We start from the raw sequence: 23,026 nt of genomic DNA, 5'->3' as shown, positions 1-23,026 counted from the left end.
GTGGATTTAACAAGTGTCATCAATAAGGGATCGTAGCTTTCACCTGGTCAGTCTGTCATGGATAGAGCAGGTGTCCTTAATGTTTAATGTTTTGTACACTCAGTGTCTAGTGCACTATAAAGGGATTCGAGTGCCATTTGGGATTCATATGCTTTTCCATCCCAATGTGATCATGTACAGTGGCATTGGTAGTGTTACCCAGACAGAGGCTGTCCTCTCCTTCCTGCTATATGGTGTCTCACAGTGAAACCCATGCCTTGTCTGTCATGAGTATGGTCACAGAGGCTGACACAAGAATAAATCACTATTTAATTGAGATCCTTGATCGTTTGAGTCCTTTTAAGTATATTCATGGATATTAAGCCCATATATGCCACAGCTTGGTATGAAGTGTGTGTTGTGAGGTCATTGTGGGGAGGTGTATGAATGTGTGGCCATCCGGAGTGGCCTGTCAGGCATGGTGGTGATGGGGAACAAGGGTTTAATGGGACTGTGGAGAAGGGAGGGGGTACTATTGACTTTGCTGAGTGAAACTGTCTGCATCCCTGCCTAGCACTCTTAACGGGAGAGTGGGGACAGACCGAGAGAGAGATAAGGCCTGGGCTGAGTCCCTCTGACCTGCCCAGTGGTACCCCTCATCACTCTCCCTTCCACTGAAGGCTGAAAGCAGTGTTTCTTGCATCTCTCTCCCAAATGTGAAGGTTATTTCAAAGGGTGTGTGTGTGTGTGTGTGTGTGTGTGTGTGTGTGTGTGTGTGTGTGTGTGTGTGTGTGTGAGAGATTTCTCCATTTGCTGCTGTGCACACAGACGCAAAAGAACACACCTTTCTGTCATACTCCGAGGCATTGTTTCAAATGACCAAATGTTTATTTTATTACTCAAGATTATTCCATAGTGTTTGTATAATATTACATATTCAAATATGAAACTGACTGTAATGTGTTAATTTACATCATGTTGAATGAATGGGAGAGTTACTAAAACCATTATTAGTTTATGCAAATGTGAAAAATAGATGGATAAAACGGCTCTTTCATAAGCTAGTTTCTTTACTTTTCAGTACATATTGTTTTGATTGTACTAAACAATATTATGTATTTCAATAAACTCTTCATTAAATCATGATTAAAATGCCATTTATTTATCACGCAAAGCTTCTATCTTGTTATCTTAATTTTTTGTTGTTGCTTAGTGATACTCCTTGACAAACCAAATGGCAACATCAACAGTCACTTTGCTTGTATAGTATTATTTTCACTGATTATTCCTTAGCTAAACCAGAGCGTGAAGGAGGGGATAGCTAAACCAGAGAGTGAAGGAGGGGATAGCTAAACCAGAGTGTGGAGGGGATAGCTAAACCAGAGAGTGAAGGAGGGGATAGCTAAACCAGAGTGTGGAGGGGATAGCTAAACCAGAGAGTGAAGGAGGGGATGGCTAAACCAGTGCGTGAAGGAGGGGATAGCTAAACCAGAGAGTGAAGGAGGGGATAGCTAAACCAGAGTGAAGGAGGGGATGGCTAAACCAGTGCGTGAAGGAGGGGATAGCTAAACCAGTGCGTGAAGGAGGGGATAGCTAAACCAGAGTGTGAAGGAGGGGATAGCTAAACCAGAGTGTGAAGGAGGGGATAGCTAAACCAGAGAGTGAAGGAGGGGATAGCTAAACCAGAGAGTGAAGGAGGGGATAGCTAAACCAGAGAGTGAAGGAGGGGATAGCTAAACCAGAGTGAAGGAGGGGATGGCTAAACCAGTGCGTGAAGGAGGGGATAGCTAAACCAGAGAGTGAAGGAGGGGATAGCTAAACCAGAGTGTGAAGGAGGGGATGGCTAAACCAGAGAGTGAAGGAGGGGATAGCTAAACCAGAGAGTGAAGGAGGGGATAGCTAAACCAGAGTGAAGGAGGGGATAGCTAAACCAGAGAGTGAAGGAGGGGATAGCTAAACCAGAGTGTGAAGGAGGGGATAGCTAAACCAGAGAGTGAAGGAGGGGATAGGATTTCACCATGACGCCAATGGTCACTTTAAAACAGTTACTGAGTTTATCCTGTTTGCAATGTATCCTGTTTGCAATAACTCACTAAAGTACAAATGCAAAAGATGTGGAAAGAAATTATATTTTTGTCCTGAATGCAAACTTTATGTTTGGGGCTAATCCAACACATCACTGAGTACCACTCTTCATATTTTCAAGCATGGTGGTGGCTGCATCATGTTATGTGTATGCTTATCATCGGCAAGGACAAGGGAGTTTTTTTAGCATAAAAATAAATTAAATAGAGCTAACCACAGGCAAAATCCTAGAGGAAAACCTGGTTCATTCTGCTTTCCAACAGACACTGTGAGACAAATTCACCTTTCAGCAAGACAATATCCTAAAACACAAGGACAGGTATACAATGGAGTTGCTTACCAAGACGACGTTGAATGTTCCTGATTGGCCTAGTTACAGTTTTGACGAAAATCTATAGCATGACTTGAAAATGGCTGTCTAGCAAGGATAAACAACCAACGTGACAGAGCTTGAATAATTATTTTAAGAATAATGTGCTAATATTGTACAATCCAGGTGTGTGCAAAGCTCTTAGATACTACTTACCTAGAAGTCTAGCAGCTGTAAACGCTGCCAAAGGTGATTCTAACATGTATTGATTGACTCAGGGGTGTGACTACTCATGTAAATGCAACATTTCTGTATTTAATTTTTAATACAGTACAGTCGTGGCCAAAAGTTTGGAGAATAACACAAATATTAATTTTCACAAAGTCTGCTGTATGATGGCAATTTGCACATACTCCAGAATGTTACGTAGAGTGAATTGTAATTAATTGCAATGCAAATGAACTGAATCCCCAAAAACATTTCCACTGCATTTCAGCCCTGCCACAAAAGGACCAGCTGACATCATGTCAGTAATTCTCTCATTAACACAGGTGTGAGTATTGACAAGGACAAGGTTGGAGATCACTCTGTCATGCTGATTGAGTTTGAATAACAGACTGGAAGCTTCAAAAGGAGGATGGTGCTTGAAATCATTGTTCTTCTTCTGTCAATCATGGTTACCTGCAAGGAAACACGTGCCGTCATCATTGCTTTGCGCAAAAAGGGCTTCACAGGCAAGGATATTGCTGCCAGTAAGATTGCACCTAAACCAACCATTTATCGGATCATCAATAACTTCAAGGAGAGCGGTTCAATTGTTGTGAAGAAGGCTTCAGGGCGCCCAAGAAAGTCCAGCAAGCGCCAGGACCATCTGCTAAAGTTGATTCAGCTGCGGGATCGGGGCACCAACAGTAGAGAGCTTGCTCAGGAATGGCAGCAGGCAGGTGTGAGTGCATCTGCACGCACAGTGAGGCAAAGACTTTTGAGGATGACCTGGTGTCAAGAAGGGCAACAAAGAAGCCACTTCTCTCCGGGAAAAACATCAGGGACAGACTGATATTCTGCAAAAGGGATTGGACTACAGGGATTGGACTGCTGAGGACTGGGGTAAAGTCATTTTCTCTGATGAATCCCCTTTCCGATTGTTTGGGGCATCTGGAAAAAAGCTTGTCCGGAGAAGACAAGGTGAGCGCTACCATCAGTCCTGTGTCTTGCCAACAGTAAAGCATCCTGAGACCATTCATGTGTGGGGTTGTTTCTCAGCCAAGGGAGTGGGCTCACTCACAATTTTGCCAAAGAACACAGCCATTAATAAAGAATGGTACCAACACATCCTCCGAGAGCAACTTCTCCCAACCATCCAGGAACAGTTTGGTGATGAACAATGCATTTTCCAGCATGATGGAGCACCTTGCCATAAGGCAAAAGTGATAACTAACTAGTTCAGGGAAAAAAACATTGATATTTTGGGTCCATGGCCAGGAAACTCCCCAGACCTTAATCTCATTGAGAACTTGTGGTCAATCTTCAAGAGGCGGGTGTACAAACAAAAATCCACAAATTCTGACAAACTCCAAGCATTGATTATGCAAGAATGGGCTGCCATCAGTCAGGATGTGGCCCAGAAGTTCATTGACAGCATGCCAGGGCGGATTGCAGAGGTCTTGAAAAAGAAGGGTCAACACTGCAAATATTGACTCTTTGCATCAACTTCATGTAATTGTCAATAAACGCCTTTGACACGTATGAAATGCTTGTAATTATACTTCAGTATTCCATAGTAACACCTGACAAAAATATCTGAAGACACTGAAGCAGCAAACTTTGTGAATATTAATATGTGTCATTCTCAAAACTTTTGGCCACAACTGTACATTTGCAACATTTTCTAAAAGCATGTTTTCACTTTGGTATTATGGGGTATTGTGTGTATATGGGTGAATTATTAATTTTAAATCCAGTTTGAATTCAGGTTGTAACACAAACCTGAATTAGCTAATTAGCTAAAAAGTTGTCCATGTTGCGATTCAAACACACAACCTGACAGATGTATAAAATCGAGCACACCGCCATGCAATCTCTATAGACAAACATTAGCAGTAGAATGGCCTTACTGACGAGCTCAGTGACTTTCAACGTGGCACCGTCATAGGATGCCACCTTTCCAACAAATCAGTTCATCACATTTCTGCCCTGCTAGAGCTGCCCCGGTCAACTGTAAGTGCTGTTATTGTGAAGTGGAAAGGTCTAGGAGCAAAAATGGCTCAGCTGGGAAGTGGTAGGCCACACAAGCTCACAGAATGGGACTGCAAAGTGCTGAAGCACATAATGTGTAAAAATGCTCTGTCCTCGGTTACAACACTCACTACCGATTTACAAACTACCTCTTGAAGCAACATTAGCACAATAACTGTTCATTGGGAGCTTCATGAAATGGGTTTCCATGGTAGAGCAGCCACACACAGGCCTAAGATCACCATGCAGCAGTGAAAACGTGTTCTTTGGAGTGATGAATCACTCTTCACCATCTGGCAGTCTGACGGACAAGTCTGGGTTTGGCAGATGCCAGGAGAACACAAGCTGCCCCAATGCATGGTGCCAACCGTGACGTTTGGTGGAGGAGGAATAATGGTCTGGTGCTGTTTTTCATAGTTTGGGCTAGGCCCTTTAGTTACAGTGAAGGGAAATCAAAAGCGCTACTGCATACAATGACATTCTAGGTGATTCTGTGCTTCCAACTTTCAAACCAAATAAAATGTATTTATAAAGCCCTTCTTACATCAGCTGATATCTCAAAGTGCTGTACAGAAACCCAGCCTGAAACCCCAAACAGCAAACAATGCAGGTGTAGAAGCACGGTGGCTAGGACAAACTCCCTAGAAAGGCCAGAACCTAGGAAGAAACCTAGAGAGGAACCAGGCTATGAGGGGTGGCCAGTCCTCTTATGGCTGTGCTGGGTGGAGATTATAACAGAACATGGCCAAGATGTTCAAATGTTCATAGATGACCAGCAGGGTCAATTAATAATAATCACAGTGGTTGTCGAGGGTGCAACAGGTCAGCGCCTCAGTCGTAAATGTCAGTTGGCTTTTCATAGCCGATCGTTTAGAGTATCTCTACCGCTCCTGCTGTCTCTAGAGAGTTGAAAACAGCAGGTCTGGGACAGGTAGCACGTCCGGTGAACAGGTCAGGGTTTCATAGCCGCAGGCAGAACAGTTGAAACTGGAGCAGCAACATGGCTAGGTGGACTGACTGGGGACAGCAAGGAGTCATCAGGTCAGGTAGTCCTGAGGCTCAGGTCCTCCGAGAGAGAGAAAGAAAATGAGAAAGAGAGAAAGAAAGAGATAATTAGAGAGAGCATACTTAAATTCACACAGGACTACACTGGATACTCCAGATATAACAGACTAACCCTAGCCCTCGACACATAAACTACTGCAGCATAAATACTGGGGGCTGAGACAGGAGAGGTCAGGAGAAGCTGTGGCCCCATCCGATGATACACCCGGACAGGGCCAAACAGGCAGGATATAACCCCACCCACTTTGCCAAAGCACAGCCCCCACACCACTAGAGGGATATCTTCAACCACCAATTTACCATCCTGAGACAAGGCAAGGCAGACTTCACTAATGCTTTTGTGGCTGGTTTACAGGATATCCAATGTACCTTGACTGGGTGGGCAATACTGGTATCTGTTCAATGAGAGAGGAGATTCGGAGGGGGTTGTAATGGTGGAAGATGGCTGTAGTAGATGGCATGGCTAGGAAACTGCTTTTTGACTTTACATGAAACTAAACTAGAGTTTTTAATTCCGGTGCTGTAGCAGCCAAGGTAATAATGGCTGAAGTACTATTTTAATAATAATGGCGGAAGTAGTATTTTATGTGTCTCTGCTGTTCCCCAAATTGTTTTTAAAAGTTTTTTAATTGTGTAGAAATGCAATAAATGAGCTTCAGTTTTGTTAAAGTAAAAAATATTAATTTACATTAAGGCTAAATACATTTTTATGAAAAATATGTATTTCTTGGTGTGCCAGTTAAAGGGTTAAACAAGGTCACTGAAGTATAATTGCCACCTAATTTGGACAGATCTTATTAGTTTTCAGTTATCGTACTACTTGAAATAACATATCTTATCTCTCAAACACAACTAAGTAGAAAAGAGTGACTTTGCTGTGGGCACTGGGAACAGGAGGCTGGGGCCTTACCTGAACATGAGAGTGCCCATAGAAGAGGCTTTCACAAGAGGAAGGGGGACTTTGCACAGTTGGAGCACCTTTGCAGATGTTTATCTTGAAAATAAATCTCCAAGCCTGTTGTGTGTTTAAGGACATGACCGTATTCTAATGAGCCCTGCTCTGCTCTGCGGAGCTCTTGAAGTGTGTCAGTGAAGCTGGGGAACAGATGTCCCCTGGGACTCATCTACAGCTTCCCTCCTGAGCCGCCAGCAACACAAGGAAGGGTCTCCACTTTCTTCTCCATGGTGGGCAATTCTATTGTATACAGCCATCAAATATTATTGCACGTGTGCATCCTTTCACCTTTTTGAATTGCAGACAGTATTTTGTATAATTACAGACAGATAAGGCCTGATCTTGCAAGGTTGCCATCGAAACACAACTCATTGTCAGATTTGAAACCATGCAGCCCAGTTTGATACTGGGGTCGTTCCACAAAATGAGTGCCTTTTGTGTCCCTTTGATATTTTAAGTAGAACTTGTGCACTAATATTGCATTTTAAAAGCATGTTTCATTCAGTTAAGTGCCCTTTAATACAAACCACAGGGAGAATTCAATAAATCAGATTTCTTATATGAATAAAGACTTGCTAATGTGCCAAAACTCGCTATTTTGACAAGTCCCTCCTTGCGCCCTCTGTGACTTAAATGTAAAATGTAACCAAGTTCTCACCATAAATGTAAAGCCCTATTTATGTTGTTGCTTCGACAAAGTCATTTCTTAAACGTATTCTTTATTTCATGTGATTAGTGATTCATTTACGTCTGTCCCTCATTTTAAGGTCAACCCTGTTATGTGAACTGAACTCTCATTTTAGTACGGTGAAAACATTCCTTTTGAAATATTTTTTTCTAAAGAAATATTGAACATCTAATAGTGAAATTATATTGTTAAAAGGTGAGCTGGTTCGACCCTTTTTGGCAATTTTCCGGTGTTTTGTGGTGGAAAACTGAACAGGTCAACTCTGTTACCCATAGATAGGCATGGTACAATGTGTTAACAAAAAACAACACAAGCACTTCCATTTCCTGCGTAAAGCTGAAGTTGTAACGAGTCTGCAGCAATTTTAATGGTGTCTGCATCGCTCAGAGGAGGTTTGGCAGAAAATGCTCTGTCGTCATTTATATGAAAGAGGGACAAATATGTACTGTCACTAAATATGATCATATTGATTTTACAGTTATAAGAAAGGTGAAATCTTATGGTAAGATGTTTCCAATTTGATTGTTTCTATATTTAGACAGCATTTCAATAATTTCAAGCCCGATTCCCCCACTTTTGTTGAATAGGGGGGAAAAAAATATCAATGCCTTTTTATACTTTCATATTTTCATAATATTTGTACTGTACTTGAGCTTGTGTCCTCACAAGTGAGTACAACTCAGCAATGTATAACTGTTTTTTTTCCCAGATCTTTCTAGAACTATGCAGCAGTTCTAGTTATTTTTTATGGGCATCTCATGAAAAATATTTACTTTTTGGTATGTTTATTTAGGCAGAAATCTACATTTTGCATTATCATTCAATAAGTTTTAATAGCCACTTTTTTTCTTTTTTTTTTAACCTTTTGAGATGGGAAAACATGTTTTTTTTTTTTTCATTTTGTACATGTGCTCTTTATGACAGAATGTTAAAATTAGATGAAACCAAACAAAGTTACACATCTCAAAAGGCAGCGAATTGGTGGAACGACCCACCGATGTTCACCTCAGCCAATTTGTCTTTTCACTATTCCAACATATTTAAGGTTTACGTGCCTATACCCTATGAATTGAGAATGCTTTTGAGTGCATAAGGGTGTTTGTTGTCTGTCCTATCAATTAAGGTACGTTTAAGGGAGGGGGTAGTCTTTTGAATTCTGACATAGAGTTATGTAGCTCGTGTGTTTAGTGATAATGTGCACATTAAAATGTAATCACAATCAGAAATGTCAAAATAAATGGCACCCGGGCGCTATTTACAGTTCAGGAGCTTGATAATACATGTTGACCGCATGAAATGTATTTGACAAGCAGATTAAAGCGATAAAAGATGGCATGTTCACTTCCATCTCGCTAAATGTATTATTAGTATAATGTCGCCATCTAGTGGTTAATTTGAGTACAGTGGCTGGTAGGCCTAACTGATATTTATGACTGGATTCATCAAAATGCTTGTGATAATGGGAAACTACACTTGTTTTGCTTGCATTGTTGACACGTTGTCCATTGTCCTTTGAGGGTGTATCGTTGTGACAAGTTACATAGTGGCGTTCCTTTCATTGCCATACGAACTTCAATTACGACAGGTCCCACGTGATAATTGTGGTTCGCAACAAAGCTGCTCGCGCAACAATTTAAATCGTTCTCAAACATTCCAATGACCGTTTCTTTCTCGTAACAACGGACAAGACTCTGGGGTGTTTCGTTGGTTGTGGTCGGGCACGATAAGTGTTTCTCTTAAGTTTAGCCTGCTAACGTGCCAATGTTTGCCACAATGGACAGGCATCCCAAGCGAAGAGCGCAAATGACATTCAAGAAAAGTGAACCAAGTCAAAACGAAGATGACAGTGGGCCTCCAGCTAGTAAGAAAAATGCAAGTGAACGCGAGGAACCTACATCTTCAACAGAGAGGCATCGAGGTGATGGAGAACAAAAAAGACCAGTGGGTAGGCCTAAAGGCAGTGGACGTTCTGGAAATAGTGTTATTGGAGATGTTCAGGTTAGGCCTAAAGTTATTTTTAAAGCTGATAATAAATGGGGTGGTGATGGAGAGCTAATGCCCACAAGTTCAACACACCTCAAGGGAGCCATTCAAGGTCGAACAGTTACATTTGAAAAGGAGAGCGCATCATCATTAGCCAGTAAACAGAGTAAAGCCACATTTGATTATCCCACGACATCTCAAGTGCTGGTCATCAAGGAGGAGATCATCACAACTGCTCCAGGTCAGGCCAAGGTCAAAGTTGACCAAGAACCTGCAACAACGCATCATCAAGGATGTCCACCTGTGGCTCCCACTATAGACTTCTCCAAACCGATCCATGTTGTCCACGAAAATGGGATGACCTTCACAGTATTGGATGGTAAAGCCATAACGCTCAGCAAAGTTCCATACCCACCACTTGTTCATGTGAATGTTCCGCCACCCCCAGTAAAGGTGAAGACTAGAGGGATGAATCTCACCATGCCACCATCAGAAGCAGGTATGACTAAGAGCTTACCTACTTTTTACATACGGATTGAATGTTTTTAATACTTTTCAACACATCATTGTCACGTATTGATTTCATGCACAGTCCAAAACTTTACGTGAAACATTTCCTTCTAGAAAATCTTGAAGTACCACAGAGCATAGACAGGAATGGCTACATCAAGAGGCCTATGAATGCGTTCATGGTCTGGGCGAGAATCCACAGGCCTGCCCTGTCCAAGGCCAACCCAACAGCCAATAATGCAGACATCAGTGTGCAGCTAGGAATAGAGTGGAGCAAGCTTACTGAGGAAGAGAAGAGGCCCTACTATGTTGAAGCACGTAAACTCAAAGACAAGCACAGACAGGAGTTCCCAGGTAAGCAAAGAGCAGGCTGTCTACTCACTCACACCATTTAAGTCAATTTAAACATGTACAGTATAATTATCGGCTCATATATTTATCATATTTCAAAACTCAGAGCTCTGACACTTATGACCTTTACTTGCTTTTCAAGTGTTTGTTCACAATCTTCACCCATAATCATCACAGGTTGGATCTATCAGCCCAGACCTGGAAAAAGAAAGTGCTACCCTTCTGTGATGTCCTTTGCTCCTGAATCATCTTGCTGCTCTGCAGGGACAAGTGGACCTGCGGCTGAGTCTTATCCCATGACCATGATGACTATGGCCAATACTAACACCAGCTCCTGTGTTCCATACACACAGGCCACAGGTAAAGCAATAGCTCACTATCAGGGTGGCTGGTGGATGCCCAAGTTTTACCAGCCACTCACATTTTTTACCAGCCACATTGTTTTTCTGGATATAAATAATGAAGATAAATCACAGTAAAGACATGCACATGTTTTGTAATGGTAAAACAACAATTGTTGAATGGTTTTCACTACTGTAGCATTACGATTCTCTCTTCCAGAGCTCATATATATATATATATATATACACATACACATACACACACAGTTTACATACACTTTGGTTGGTGTCATTAACTCGTTTTTCAACCACTCCACAAATTGAAAAACGAGTAAATTAACAAACTATAGTTTTGGCATGTCGGTTAGGACATTTACTTTGTGCATGAAACAAGTCATTTTTCTAACAATTGTTTACAGACAATTATTTCACTTATAATTCACTGTATCACAATTCCAGTGGGTCAGAAGTTTACATACATTAAGTTGACTGTGCCTTTAAACAGTTTGAAAATTCCAGAAAATTATGTCATGGCTTTAGAAGCTTCTGTGATAGGCTAATTGACATAATTTGAATCAATTGGAGGTGTACCTGTGGCTGTATTTCAAGGCCTACCTTCAAACTCTGTGGGAAAATCAAAAGAAATCAGTTAAGACCTCAGAAAAAAAATGTAGACCTCCACAAGTCTGGTTCATCCTTGAGAGAAATTTCCAAACACCTGAAGGTACCACGTTCATCTGTACAAACAATAGTACGAAAGTATAAACACCATGGGACCATGCAGTCGTCATACTGCTCAGGAAGGAGACGCGTTCTTTCTCTTCGATGAACGTACTTTGATGCGGAAAGTGCAAATCAGTCCCAGAACAACAGCAAAGGACCTTGTGAAGATGCTGGAGGAAACGGGTACAAAAGTATATACAGTTGAAGTCGGAAGTTTACATACACCTTAGCCAACTACATTTCAACTCAGTTTTTCACAATTCCTGACATTTAATCCTAGTAAAAATGAATTCCCTGTCTTAGGTCAGTTAGGATCACCACTTTATTTTAAGAATGCGAAATGTCAGAATGGCAGTAGAGAGAATGACTTATTTCAGCTTTTATTTCTTTCATCACATTCCCAGTGGGTCAGAAGTTTACATCTACACTCAATTAGTATTTGGCAGCATTGCCTTTAAATTGTGTAACTTGGGTCGGGTAGCCTTCCACAAGCTTCCCACAATAAGTTGGGTGAATTAGTACGCGTCAAAAGTTTGGACACCTACTCATTCAAGTTTTTTTCTATTATTTTCTACATTGTAGAATAATAGTGAAGACATCAAAACTATGGAATAATGTAGTAACCAAAAAAGTGTTAAACAAATCTAAATATATTTTTGATTGTAGATTCTTCAAAGTAGCCACCCTTTACCTTAATGACAGCTTTGCACACTCTTGGCATTCTCTCAAACAGCTTCATGAGGTAGTCACTTAGAATGCATTCCAATTAACAGATGCGCCTTGCTAAAAAAAAAAGTTAATTTGTGGAATTTCTTTCCTAAATGCGTTTTAGCCGTTCAGTTGTGTTGTGCCAAGGTAGGGGTGGTATACAGAAGATACCCCTATTTGGTAAAAGACCAAGTCCATATTATGGCAAGAACAGCTCAAATAAGCAAGGAGAAATGACAGTCAATCATTACTTTAAGACATGAAGGTCAGTCAATCCGGAAAATTTCAAGAACTTTGAAAGGTTCTTCAAGTGCAGTTGCAAAAATCAAGCACTATGATAAAACTGGCTCTCGTGAGGACTGCCACAGGAAAGGAAGACCCAGAGTTACCTCTGCTGCAGAGGATAAGTTCATTAGATTTACCAATTGCAGCCCAAATAAATTGTCCAGAGTTCAAGTAATAGACACATCTCAACATCAGCTGTTCAGAGGAGACTGTGTGAATTGCCGCAAAGAAACCACTACTAAAAGACACCAATTGTCACGCCTTGGTCATTGTATCTTGTGTTTTTGTTATATGTTTGGGTAGGCCAGGGTGTGACATGGGTTTATATGTTGTATTTCGTATTGGGGTTTGTATTAATTGGGAGTGTGTATTATTAGGGGTGTGTCTAGTTAGGCTTGGCTGCCTGAGGCGATTCCTAATTGGAGTCAGCTGATTCTCGTTGTCTCGGATTGGGAACCGTATTTAGGCAGCCTGAGTGCGCGTTGTATTTCGTGGGTGATTGTACCTGTCTTAGTGTTAGTCACCAGATAGGCTGTATTAGTTTCACTCGTTTGTTGTTTTTGTATTTTCAGTTATTTCATGTACCGCATTATTCTTCATTAAAAGTCATGAGTAACCTACACGCTGCATTTCGGTCTGACTCTCTACAAACAACAAACGAAGTTCATTACAGAATCACCCACCACCATTCACAGACCGAGCAGCGTGTGAACTGGCAGGATCTAAAGGAGGACGCTATGTGGGCGGCCGACCCAGAGCGAGTGCAGGAGCCCGCCTGGGATTCCCTACAGCAATGCGAAGAGGGCTATACACGTATGGAATCGAGAAGGAAAGCATTGCTATACAGAGCGAAAACTGAAGGTAACAGGGGAAAGCGCAGAGAGAGAGTGGCAGAGTCAGGAAACAGACCTGAGCCTACTCTCCCTGTTAATCGTGAAGAGCAGTTGCAATGGGAGAGAATGCATCATTTGGAGATTTGGACATGGGAGGAGGAATTAGACGGTCAAGGACCCTGGGAGCAGCCGGGAGAATATCGCCGTCCCAAGGAGGAAATAGAGGCAGCTAAAGCGGAGAGCCGCATGTATGAGGAGGCAGCACGGCGACGCGGTTGGAAACCGGAAAGTCACCCCCAAAAAATATTGGGGGGGCTAAAAGGGAGAATAGTTATGCCAGGTAGGAAACCTGCGCATACTCCCTGTGCTCACCGTTGGGCTAGAGAGACCGGGCAGGCACCGTGTTATGCTATGGAGCGCATGGTGTTTCCAGTGCGGGTGCAGAGCCAGCTGCGACACATACCAGCCCTTCCTATTGGCCGGGCTAGAGTGGGCATCGAGCCAGGTAAGCTTGGGCAGGCTCGGTGCTCTAGAGCTCCAGTGTGCCTGCACGGTCCGGTCTATCCAGAGCCACCTCTACACACCAGTCCTCCGGTAGCAGCTCCCCGCACCAGGCTTCCTGTGCGTGTCCTCGCGCCAGTACCACCAGTTCCAGCACCACGCACCAGGCCTCCAGTGCGCCTCGCCTGTTCAGCGCAGCCAGTGCTTTTCTCCCCTCCTGCGCTGCCGGAGTCTCCCGCTTGTTTAGCGCAACCAGAGCTGTTCTCTTCTCCTGCGCTATCGGAGTCTCCCGCCTGTTTAGCACAGCCAGAGCCTTTCTCCTCTCTTGCGCTGCCGGAGTCTCCTGTCTGTCCAGCGCCACCAGTGCTCCCAGTCGGCCCAGCGCGTCCAGTGCGCATCGCCTGTTCAGCACAGCCAGTGCTTTTCTCCCCTCCTGTGCTATCGGAGTCTCCAGCCTGTTCAGCGCAGCCAGAGCCTTTCTCCTCTCTTGCGCTGCCGGGAGTCTCCTGTCTGTCCAGCGCCACCAGTGTTCCCAGTCGGCCCAGCGCGTCCAGTGCGCATCGCCTGTTCAGCACAGCCAGTGCTTTTCTCCACTCCTGCGCTATCGGAGTCTCCCGCCTGTTTAGCGCAGCCAGAGCCTTTCTCCTCTCTTGCGCTGCCGGAGTCTCCTGTCTGTCCAGCGCCACCAGTGCTACCAGTCGGCCCAGCGCGTCCAGTGCGCATCGCCTGTTCAGCACAGCCAGTGCTTTTCTCCCCTCCTGCGCTATCGGAGTCTCCCGCCTGTTTAGCGCAGCCAGAGCCTTTCTCCTCTCTTGCGCTGCCGGAGTCTCCTGTCTGTCCAGCGCCACCAGTGCTACCAGTCGGCCCAGCGCGTCCAGTGCGCCTCGCCTGTTCAGCGCAACCAGAGCTTTTCTCCTCTCCTGCACTGTTGGAGTCTCCCGCCTGTTCAGCTCAGCCAGAGCCTTTCTCCTCTCCTGCGCTGCCGGAGTCTCCTGTCTGCCCAGCGCCGCCAGTCGGCCCAGCGTCACCAGTCTGCCAGGATCCGCCAGAAGTGCCAGTCTGCCAGGATCCGCCAGAAGTGCCAGTCTGCCAAGATCTTCTAGATCGGCCAGACAACCTGAATCATCCAGGTCCACCAGCCAGCCAGGATTTACCGGAGCCTACTACCTGCCTGAGCTTCCTCTCAGTACTGAGCTTCCTTTCAGTACTAGGCTTCCTCTCTGTACTGGGCTCCCTCTCAGTACCGGGCTTCCCCTCAGTACTGGGCTGTTTCGGTCCCGGGCTGCCCCTCTGTCCTGAGCTGCCCTGCTGTCCTGAGCTGCCCCTCTGTCCCGAGCTGCCCCTCTGTCCCGAGCTGCCCCTCTGTCCCGAGCTGCCCCTCTGTCCCGAGCTGCCCCTTGGTCCCGAGCTGCCCCTCGGTTATGTGGGGATCAGGGTGAGGACTATTAGGCCATGGTCGGCGGAGAAGGTGGATTATCCTAGGACGCGAAGGGGAGGAACTAGGACATTTATGGAGTGGGGTCCACGTCCCGAGCCAGAACCGCCACCATGGACAGACGCCCACCCGGACCCTCCCTATGCACTTGAGGTGCGTCCCGGAGTCCGCACCTTAGGGGGGGGGGGTTCTGTCACGCCTTGGTCATTGTATCTTGTGTTTTTGTTATATGTTTGGGTAGGCCAGGGTGTGACATGGGTTTATATGTTGTATTTCATATTGGGGTTTGTATTAATTGGGAGTGTGTATTATTAGGGGTGTGTCTAGTTAGGCTTGGCTGCCTGAGGCGATTCCTAATTGGAGTCAGCTGATTCTCGTTGTCTCGGATTGGGAACCGTATTTAGGCAGCCTGAGTGCGCGTTGTATTTCGTGGGTGATTGTACCTGTCTTAGTGTTAGTCACCAGATAGGCTGTATTAGTTTCACTCGTTTGTTGTTTTTGTATTTTCAGTTATTTCATGTACCGCATTATTCTTCATTAAAAGTCATGAGTAACCTACACGCTGCATTTCGGTCTGACTCTCTACAAACAACAGACGAAGTTCATTACACCAATAAGAACAGACATGCTTGGGCGAAGAAACACGAGCAATGGACATTAGACCGGTGAAAATCTGTCCTTTGGTCTGATGATTCCAAATTTGAGATTTTTGGTTTCAACCGCAGTGTCTATGTGAGATGCAGAGTAGGTGAATGGATGATCTCACATGTGTGGTTCCCACCGTGAAGCATGAATGAGGAGATGTGGGGGTGTTTTGCTGGTGACACCATCTGATTTATTTAGAATTCAAGGTCCACTTAACCAGCATGGCTACCACAGCATTATTCAGCGATACGCCATCCCATCTGGTTTGCGCTTAATGGGACAATAATTTCTTTAGGACAATGACCCAACACACCTCCAGGCTGTGTAAGTGCTATTTGACAAAGAAGGAGCGTGATGGCGTACTGCATCAGATGACCTGGCTTCCACAATCGCCTGACTTCAATTGAGATGGTTTGGGATGAGTTGGACCGCAGAATGGGAAAGGGAAAGCAGCCAACAAATGCTCTGCATATGTGGGAACTCCTTCAAGACTGTTGGAAAAGCATTCCAGGTGAAGCTGGTTGAGAATGCCAAGAGTGTGCAAAGGTTGGCTACTTTGAAGAATCTCAAATATAAAATGTTTTGATTTGTTTTAACACTTTTGGTTACGACCTGATTCCATAATGTGTTTTTTCATAGTTTTTGTCTTCACTATTATTCTACAATGTAGAAAATAGTCAAAATTAAGAAAAACTCTTGAAAGAGTAGGCGTGTCCTAACTTTTGACTGGTACTGTATGTGTATATCTTTACATGTGGTCTTTGGCTAACTAAAAACAATTCTCCCAAATGGTGTTAATTTTCCCACCCTGCTGGCCTATACCTCACCACACACACACTCATTTAAGTGCAGAAGTTTCTCCATTCAACTAACATAGACTACGAAAACATACTTCTATTTTGATATCACCTAATTAACATTGTCATAAAGAACACATGTTCAGCTACATAAAAAGTGGTCCTGTGTGGCTCAGTCGGTAGAGGATTGCTCTTGCAAAGCCAAGGGTTGTGGGTTTGAGTCCTGCTGGGGCCACCCATTTGTAAATTGTATGCACGCATGACTGTAAGTCGCTTTGGATTTGTGTTTGCTAAATTGCATGTAATTATTTTTTATTTCTTTATTTTAATTTTCCCATCTTGAGGTTAAATAAACAAATTGCTAAGTGCCAAATAAAGTAACAAGGGTTGACAATTTTATCTTAAATCAGCCATAAAGAATAAACGTCTTGTTTTCGAGATGATAGTTTCCGGATTCGACCATAATAATGACCTACGGCTTGTATTTCTGTGTGTTATCATGTTATAACTAAGTCTATGATTTGATAGAGCAGTCTGACTGAGCGATGGTAGGCACCAGCAGGCTCGTAAGCATTCATTCAAACAGCACTTTCGTGCATTTGCCAGCAGCTGTTTGACTTCAAGCCTATCAACCCTCAAGATTAGGCTGGTGTAACCGATGTGAAATGGCTAGCTATTTAGCGGGGTGCGCGCTAATAGCGTTTCAAACGTCACTCACTCTGAGACTTGGAGTGGTTGTTCCCCTTGCTCTGCAAGGGCCATGGCTTTTGTGGAGCGATGGGTAATGCTGCTTTCAGGGTGGCTGTTGGCGATGTGTTCCTGGTTCGAGCCCAGGTAGGAGCGAGGAGAGTGACTGAAGCTATACTGTTACACTGGCAATACTAAAGTGCCTATAAGAACATCCAATAGTCAAAGGTTATTGAAATACAAATGGTACAGAGAGAAATAGTCCGATAATTCCTAAAGTAACTACAACCTAAAACTTCTTACCTGGGAATATTGAAGACTCATGTTAAAAGGAACCTCCAGCTTTCATATGTTCTCATGTTCTAAGCAAGGAATTTAAACATTAGCTTTCTAGCATGGCACATATTGCACTTTTACTTTCTTCTCCAACACTTTGTTTTTACATTATTTATTTAAACCAAATTGAACATTTATTTATTTGAGGCTAAATTGATTTTATTGATGTATTATATTAAGTTAAAATAAGTGTTCATTCAGTATTGTTGTAATTGTCATTATTACAAATAAGTAAATACAAATCAGCCGATTTAATTGGTATCTGCTTTTTTGGTCCTCCAATTATCGGTATCAGCGTTGAAAAATCATAATCGGTCGACCTCTAGTTATGATATCGTTTAGGACCTTGAGCGTGGCTGAGGTGCACCCATGACCAGCTCGGATACCAGATTGCATTTTAAAATATATATATATATATTTTACCTTTATTTAACCAGGCAAGTCAGTTCAGAACAAATTCTTATTTTCAATGACAGCCAAGGAACAGTGGGTTAACTGCCTGTTCAGGGGCAGAACGACAGATTTGTACCTTGTAACCTTCCAGTTACTAGTCCAACGCTCTAACCACTAGGCTACCCTGCATACCACTAGGCTACTCCGCATAGTGGAGAAGATACGGTGGAATTCGAAATGGTCGGTGATCTGTTTGTTATTAATATGGCTTTCGAAGACTTTAGAAAGGCAGGGTAGGATAGATATAGGTCTGTACCAGTTAGGGTCCAGAGTGTCACCCCCTTTGAAGAGTGGGATGAACGTGTCACCTTTCCAATCTTTAGGGATCTCAGACGATACGAAAGAGGTTGAACAAGCTAGTAATAGGGGTTGCAACAATTTCGACAGTATTTTAGAAAGAGGGTCCAGATTGTCTAGCCCAGTTGATTTTGTGGGGGTCCAGATTTTTCAGAACATCAGCCATCTGGATTTGGGTGAAGGAGATTTGGGGAGGCTTGGGCAAGTTGCTGTGGGGTTTGCAGAGCTGTTGACCGGGGTAGCCAGGTGGAAAGCATGGCCAGCCGTAGAAAAATGCTTATTGAAATGATCGATTATCGTAGATTTATCGGTGGTGAGTGTTTCCTAGCCTCAGTGCAGTGGGCAGCTGGGAGGAGGTGCTCTTATTCTCCAATGGCCTTTACAGTGTACCAGAACTTGTTGGAGTTTATGCTACAGGATGCACATTTCTGTTAGGAAAGCAAAGGCTAGCTTTTTCAAACTGCCTGTGTATATTGGTTCATAACTTCTCTGAAAAGCTGCATATCGGCCTCCCTGGTGGCGCAGTGGTCTAGGGTACTGCATCGCAGTGCTAGCTGTGCCACCAGAGACTCTCTGAGTTCGCGCCCAGGCTCTGTCGCAGCTGGCCACATCCGGGAGGTCTGTGGGGCGACGCACAATTGGCCTAGTGTCGTCCGGGTTAGGGAGGGTTTGCCGGTAGGGATATCCTTGTCTCATCGCGCACTAGCGACTCCTTTGGCGCGCTAACCAGGTCGCCAGGTGCACAGTGTTTCCTCCGACACATTGGTGCGGCTGGCTTCCGGGTTGGATGCGCGCTGTATTAAGAAGCAGTGCGGCTTGGTTGGGTTGTGTTTCGGAGGACGCATGGCTTTCGACCTTCATCTCTCCCGAGCCCGTACGGGAGTTGTAGCGATGAGACAAGATGGTAACTACTAACAATTGAATACCATGAAATTGGAGAGAAATGGGTGTAAAAAAAAAAAGAAGTTTCATATCGCAGGGGCTATTCGATGCTAATGCAGTCGCCACAGGATGTTTTTGTACTGGTCAAGGGCAGTCAGGTTTAGAGTGAACAATTCTTTGAATGGGGCATGCTAATTTAAGATGGGGAGGAAAGCATTTTTAAAGAATAACCAGGCATCCTCTACTGACGGAATGAGGTCAGTACCCTTCCAGGATATCCAGACCAGGTCGATTTAGAAAGGCCTGCTCACTGACATTTTTTAGGGAGCGTTTGTCAGTGATGGTTGTTTAAAAAAAAAAAAATTGTACATTTTACCCCTTTTTCTCCCCAATTTCGTTGGTATCCAATTGTTGTAATAGCTACTATCTTGTCTCATCGCTACAACTCCCGTACGGACTCGGGAGAGACGAAGGTTGAAAGTCCTCCGATACACAACCCAACCAGCCATACTGCTTCTTAACACAGCGCGCATCCAACCCGGAAGCCAGCCGCACCAATGTGTCGGAGGGTACACCGTGTTACCTGGCAACCTCGGTTAGCACGCACTGCGCCCGGCCCGCCACAGGAGTCGCTGGTGCGCGATGAGACAAGGACATCCCTACCGACCAAGCCCTCCCTAACCCGGACGACGCTAGGCCAATTGTGCGTCACCCCATGGACCTCCCGGTCGCGGCCGGTTACGACAGAGCCTGGGCGCGATCCCAGGTACTCTGATGGCTGCAGTACAGCGCCCTTAACCACTGCGCCACCCGGGAGGCCCGAGGGGTGGTTGTTGACCGCGGCAATGAGGCAGTGATCGCTGAGACCCTGGTTGAAGACAGCGGAGGTGTATTTAGAGGGCAGGTTGGTCAAGATGATATCTGAGGGTGCCCGTGTTTATGGATTTATGGTTGTACCTGGTGGGTTCCATGATAATTTGTGTGAGATTGAGGGCATCTAGCTTAGATTGTAGGATGGCCAGGGTGTTAAGCATATCCCAGTTTAGATTACATAACAGTACAATCTCTGAAGATAAGTGGGGGGGCAATTAATTCACATATGGTGTCCAGGGCACAGCTGGGGGCTGAGGGGGGTCTATAAAAAGCAGCAACAGTGAGATAATTATTTCTGAAAAGGTGGATTTTTTTTTAAAGAAGAAACTCAAACCTTTTGGGTACAGACCTGGATAGCATGACAGAACTCTGCAGGCTGTCTCAGCAGTAGATTGCAACTCCACACCCTTTGGCAGTTCTATCTTGGCGGGAAATGTTGTAGTTGGGGGTGGAAATGTCAGAATTTTTGGTGGCCTTCCTGAGCCAGGATTCAGACACGGCTCGGACATCAAGGTTGGCGGAGTGTGCTAAAACAGTGAATAAAACAGGGAGGAGGCTTCTGATGTTAACATGCATGAAACCAATGATAGCACCTGGGGAATAGGAGTGGAACAAGGGGCTACAGGGCCTGGGTTAACCTCTACATCACCAGAGGAACAGAGGAGGAGTAGGATAAGGGCATGGCTAAAGGCTATAAAAACTGGCCGTCAAGTGCGTTGGAGACAGAGAATAAAAGTAACAGATTTCTGGCCGTGGTAGAATATATTCAAGGCATAATGTACAGACAAGGGTATGGTAGGATGTGAGTGGAGGTAAACCTAAGTGTTGAGTGACGATTAGAGAGATTTCGTCTCTGGACAGACAAGTTAAGCCAGGTAAGGTCTCCTCGTGTGTGTGTGGGGTGGGACAATATACTGTGTGCTTGACCTGCTCAGTTTTCTACCACAACACCAGAAAATTGCCAAAAAGTGTAGCACGCGCTCACCTGCCTTTACACTATGATTTCACTATTGGATGTTCAATTTTTCTTTTGATTTTTTTGTTTTATTTTGTTTAAAGGAATAGTTTCACCATATTAAAATGAGAGTTCAGTTCACGTAACAGGTTTGACCTTAAAATAAGGGACATATGTAAATTATTCACTAATCACATTAAATAATCATTTTCAGAAATTACTTTTTCAAAGCAACAAAATAACTACAGCTTTACAATGATGTTAAAAACGTAGACATGTTTGTGTTTAAGTGGGTTAATCTTCCTAGAAGTCACAGAAGGTGCATGGAGGGACATGTCAAAATACTGAATTTTCGCACTTAAGCAAGTCTTTATTGATATTAAAAATTTGATTTATTGAATCAGTTCATTTATTATTACATGCTTCTAAAATGTAATATTGGTTTACAGTTTCTACATAAAATATCAAAGGGATGCAAAAGTCACATTTTTTGTGGAATGATCTGGTTGCTGTAACAGTAAGAATAATACATTGTAGTATGAAGCTCAATACTGTAAATATTATGGTTTTGTCTTCCCCAGGCTCTAATGACCATGGTCTCCAGGTGGCTATAACGGCAGCTCCAAATGCCTCTCAGACTACCAGCCCAGTCTCCATATTCTTCCAGACTACTGCCTGCCCACATCCCCACCCAACAACCTCTGGTGGTAAGCCTGCAGAACGCAAGCATGAAGCCAGTCACTCTGCCAGCAATCCTGAAGAAGCTCCCAAACCCAGAAAAATCAGCAGGCAACAGGCCTACTACAATTCTGCCAATGAGATGCCCTCAACAAGCATGGCATCCAGCTCCAGAGGTCTCCAAATGCCACTCCCTAACATGGCTCACCCTCGCATGTATCCTCCATCTCCCATGCCACATCCAGTGGGCCTCTTCCCCACCCCTCGCTTCCCCTTTGCTCCGCCCTACTTCATGCCTGGACCCAATTTTTATCCTCCAGGGTGAGCAATGAATGCTGTTTCATCTTGAATACCATTTAAGTTCTACTTAGGTATGCTGTTTGATGTTTTATAATTGTGAAGGTTAGTGGTGAAAATGTAATTATGGTCATTTGAAATGCCATCATCCTGGGATTGTTGTATTTTTTTTCAGATCATACCCTTACCTACACAGCCCATACTCCTACCCAGTTCTCCAACCCCAGGATTTCTCAAACCCCATGGCTACTCCCATGGCTACTCCGGGCTACCCCTATGATGACAACTACGATCAGCATGAGTCCACATTTTCCCTTCTCAACAGAGACTACCCGTTTCGGCAGAGTGGAGAAAGCGGGCAGAGATGTCAAGGGCAGGCCCCCACTGCCTCTGAGCTCCTAGGTTCGGTCCCACTTCTGGACGTACGTGCCCTGGAGAACGTCTTCACCAACTCTGCCAGTGTCCAGGAGGTCCAAGTCCCCAATGAGGAAGACGAGGAAGATGTGCGCGTGATGAGAATTCTCTAGGATCAAACCTAAGAGACATCCTTTAGCAAAATCCCTGATGGACTATTTGTTGATTCAGTGAATCAATACTTTGTTGTACATACAAAAATACATGAATTGTTACTGTTATTCTGAAATGTATTTTTAACGATTTAATACTGTTTTAATCGATCGACCACTGCCCTGCACAAAATTAAATGTCAAGTATTTTAAAGTGTTTGATAGGGGTTCTATTTATGCCTTTTTGTTCTACAAATACCTGGTTTGTAAGGAGAAAGGGGTGTTTTGCTGATTTTATGCAGACAGACTGCAACTGATTTTTGTATAGAAATCCAATAAATTACAGTGCACCAATAATACATTGCAGAGTGGTCATTTAATCATGAGTTATACTTTTTACACAACTATAGCAAATACTTTACCCACAATATTGATAATATATTACATGAATACATATACTGTTTATACATTTGCATGCAACGTGTTTTTCTCAAATGTAAATTAGGTTATGGTACAGTTGCCTGTTTTGCCATCTGTTAGGAAATAGTTACATATCAATAGTTGGGAAAGTCCTAACTGAACAAAACACATCACAGTGGCTCGACGCTGAGCCCTCTGCCCAGACGATGTTGA

General features: G+C 44.0%; 1 protein-coding gene across 1 annotated transcript; it reads left to right on the top strand.

Moving 5' to 3' along the window:
* The first annotated feature begins 8,301 nt into the window (after positions 1-8,301).
* On the top strand, positions 8,302-22,742 carry LOC124000660 (transcription factor SOX-30-like). Its single transcript, XM_046307208.1, has 5 exons — positions 8,302-9,799; positions 9,925-10,164; positions 10,339-10,521; positions 21,494-21,911; positions 22,063-22,742. Exons 1-5 carry the CDS (start codon positions 9,079-9,081, stop codon positions 22,412-22,414), a joined length of 1,914 nt encoding a protein of 637 aa, XP_046163164.1. The 5' UTR covers positions 8,302-9,078; the 3' UTR covers positions 22,415-22,742.
* Positions 22,743-23,026: the final 284 nt, after the last annotated feature.

The sequence above is a fragment of the Oncorhynchus gorbuscha genome, linkage group LG16, assembly GCF_021184085.1.
Source record: "Oncorhynchus gorbuscha isolate QuinsamMale2020 ecotype Even-year linkage group LG16, OgorEven_v1.0, whole genome shotgun sequence".
Taxonomy (NCBI): domain Eukaryota; kingdom Metazoa; phylum Chordata; class Actinopteri; order Salmoniformes; family Salmonidae; genus Oncorhynchus; species Oncorhynchus gorbuscha.
This window is presented reverse-complemented; position numbering and strand designations above follow the sequence as displayed.

Coding starts and splice junctions, on each gene's coding strand:
- LOC124000660 (XM_046307208.1), top strand. CDS start 9,079: ATGTTTGCCACAATGGACAGGCATCCCAAGCGAAGAGCGCAAATGACA. Junction 10,165..10,338: donor GCACAGACAGGAGTTCCCAG/GTAAGCAAAGAG, acceptor TAATCATCACAG/GTTGGATCTATCAGCCCAGA. Junction 21,912..22,062: donor CCCAATTTTTATCCTCCAGG/GTGAGCAATGAA, acceptor ATTTTTTTTCAG/ATCATACCCTTACCTACACA.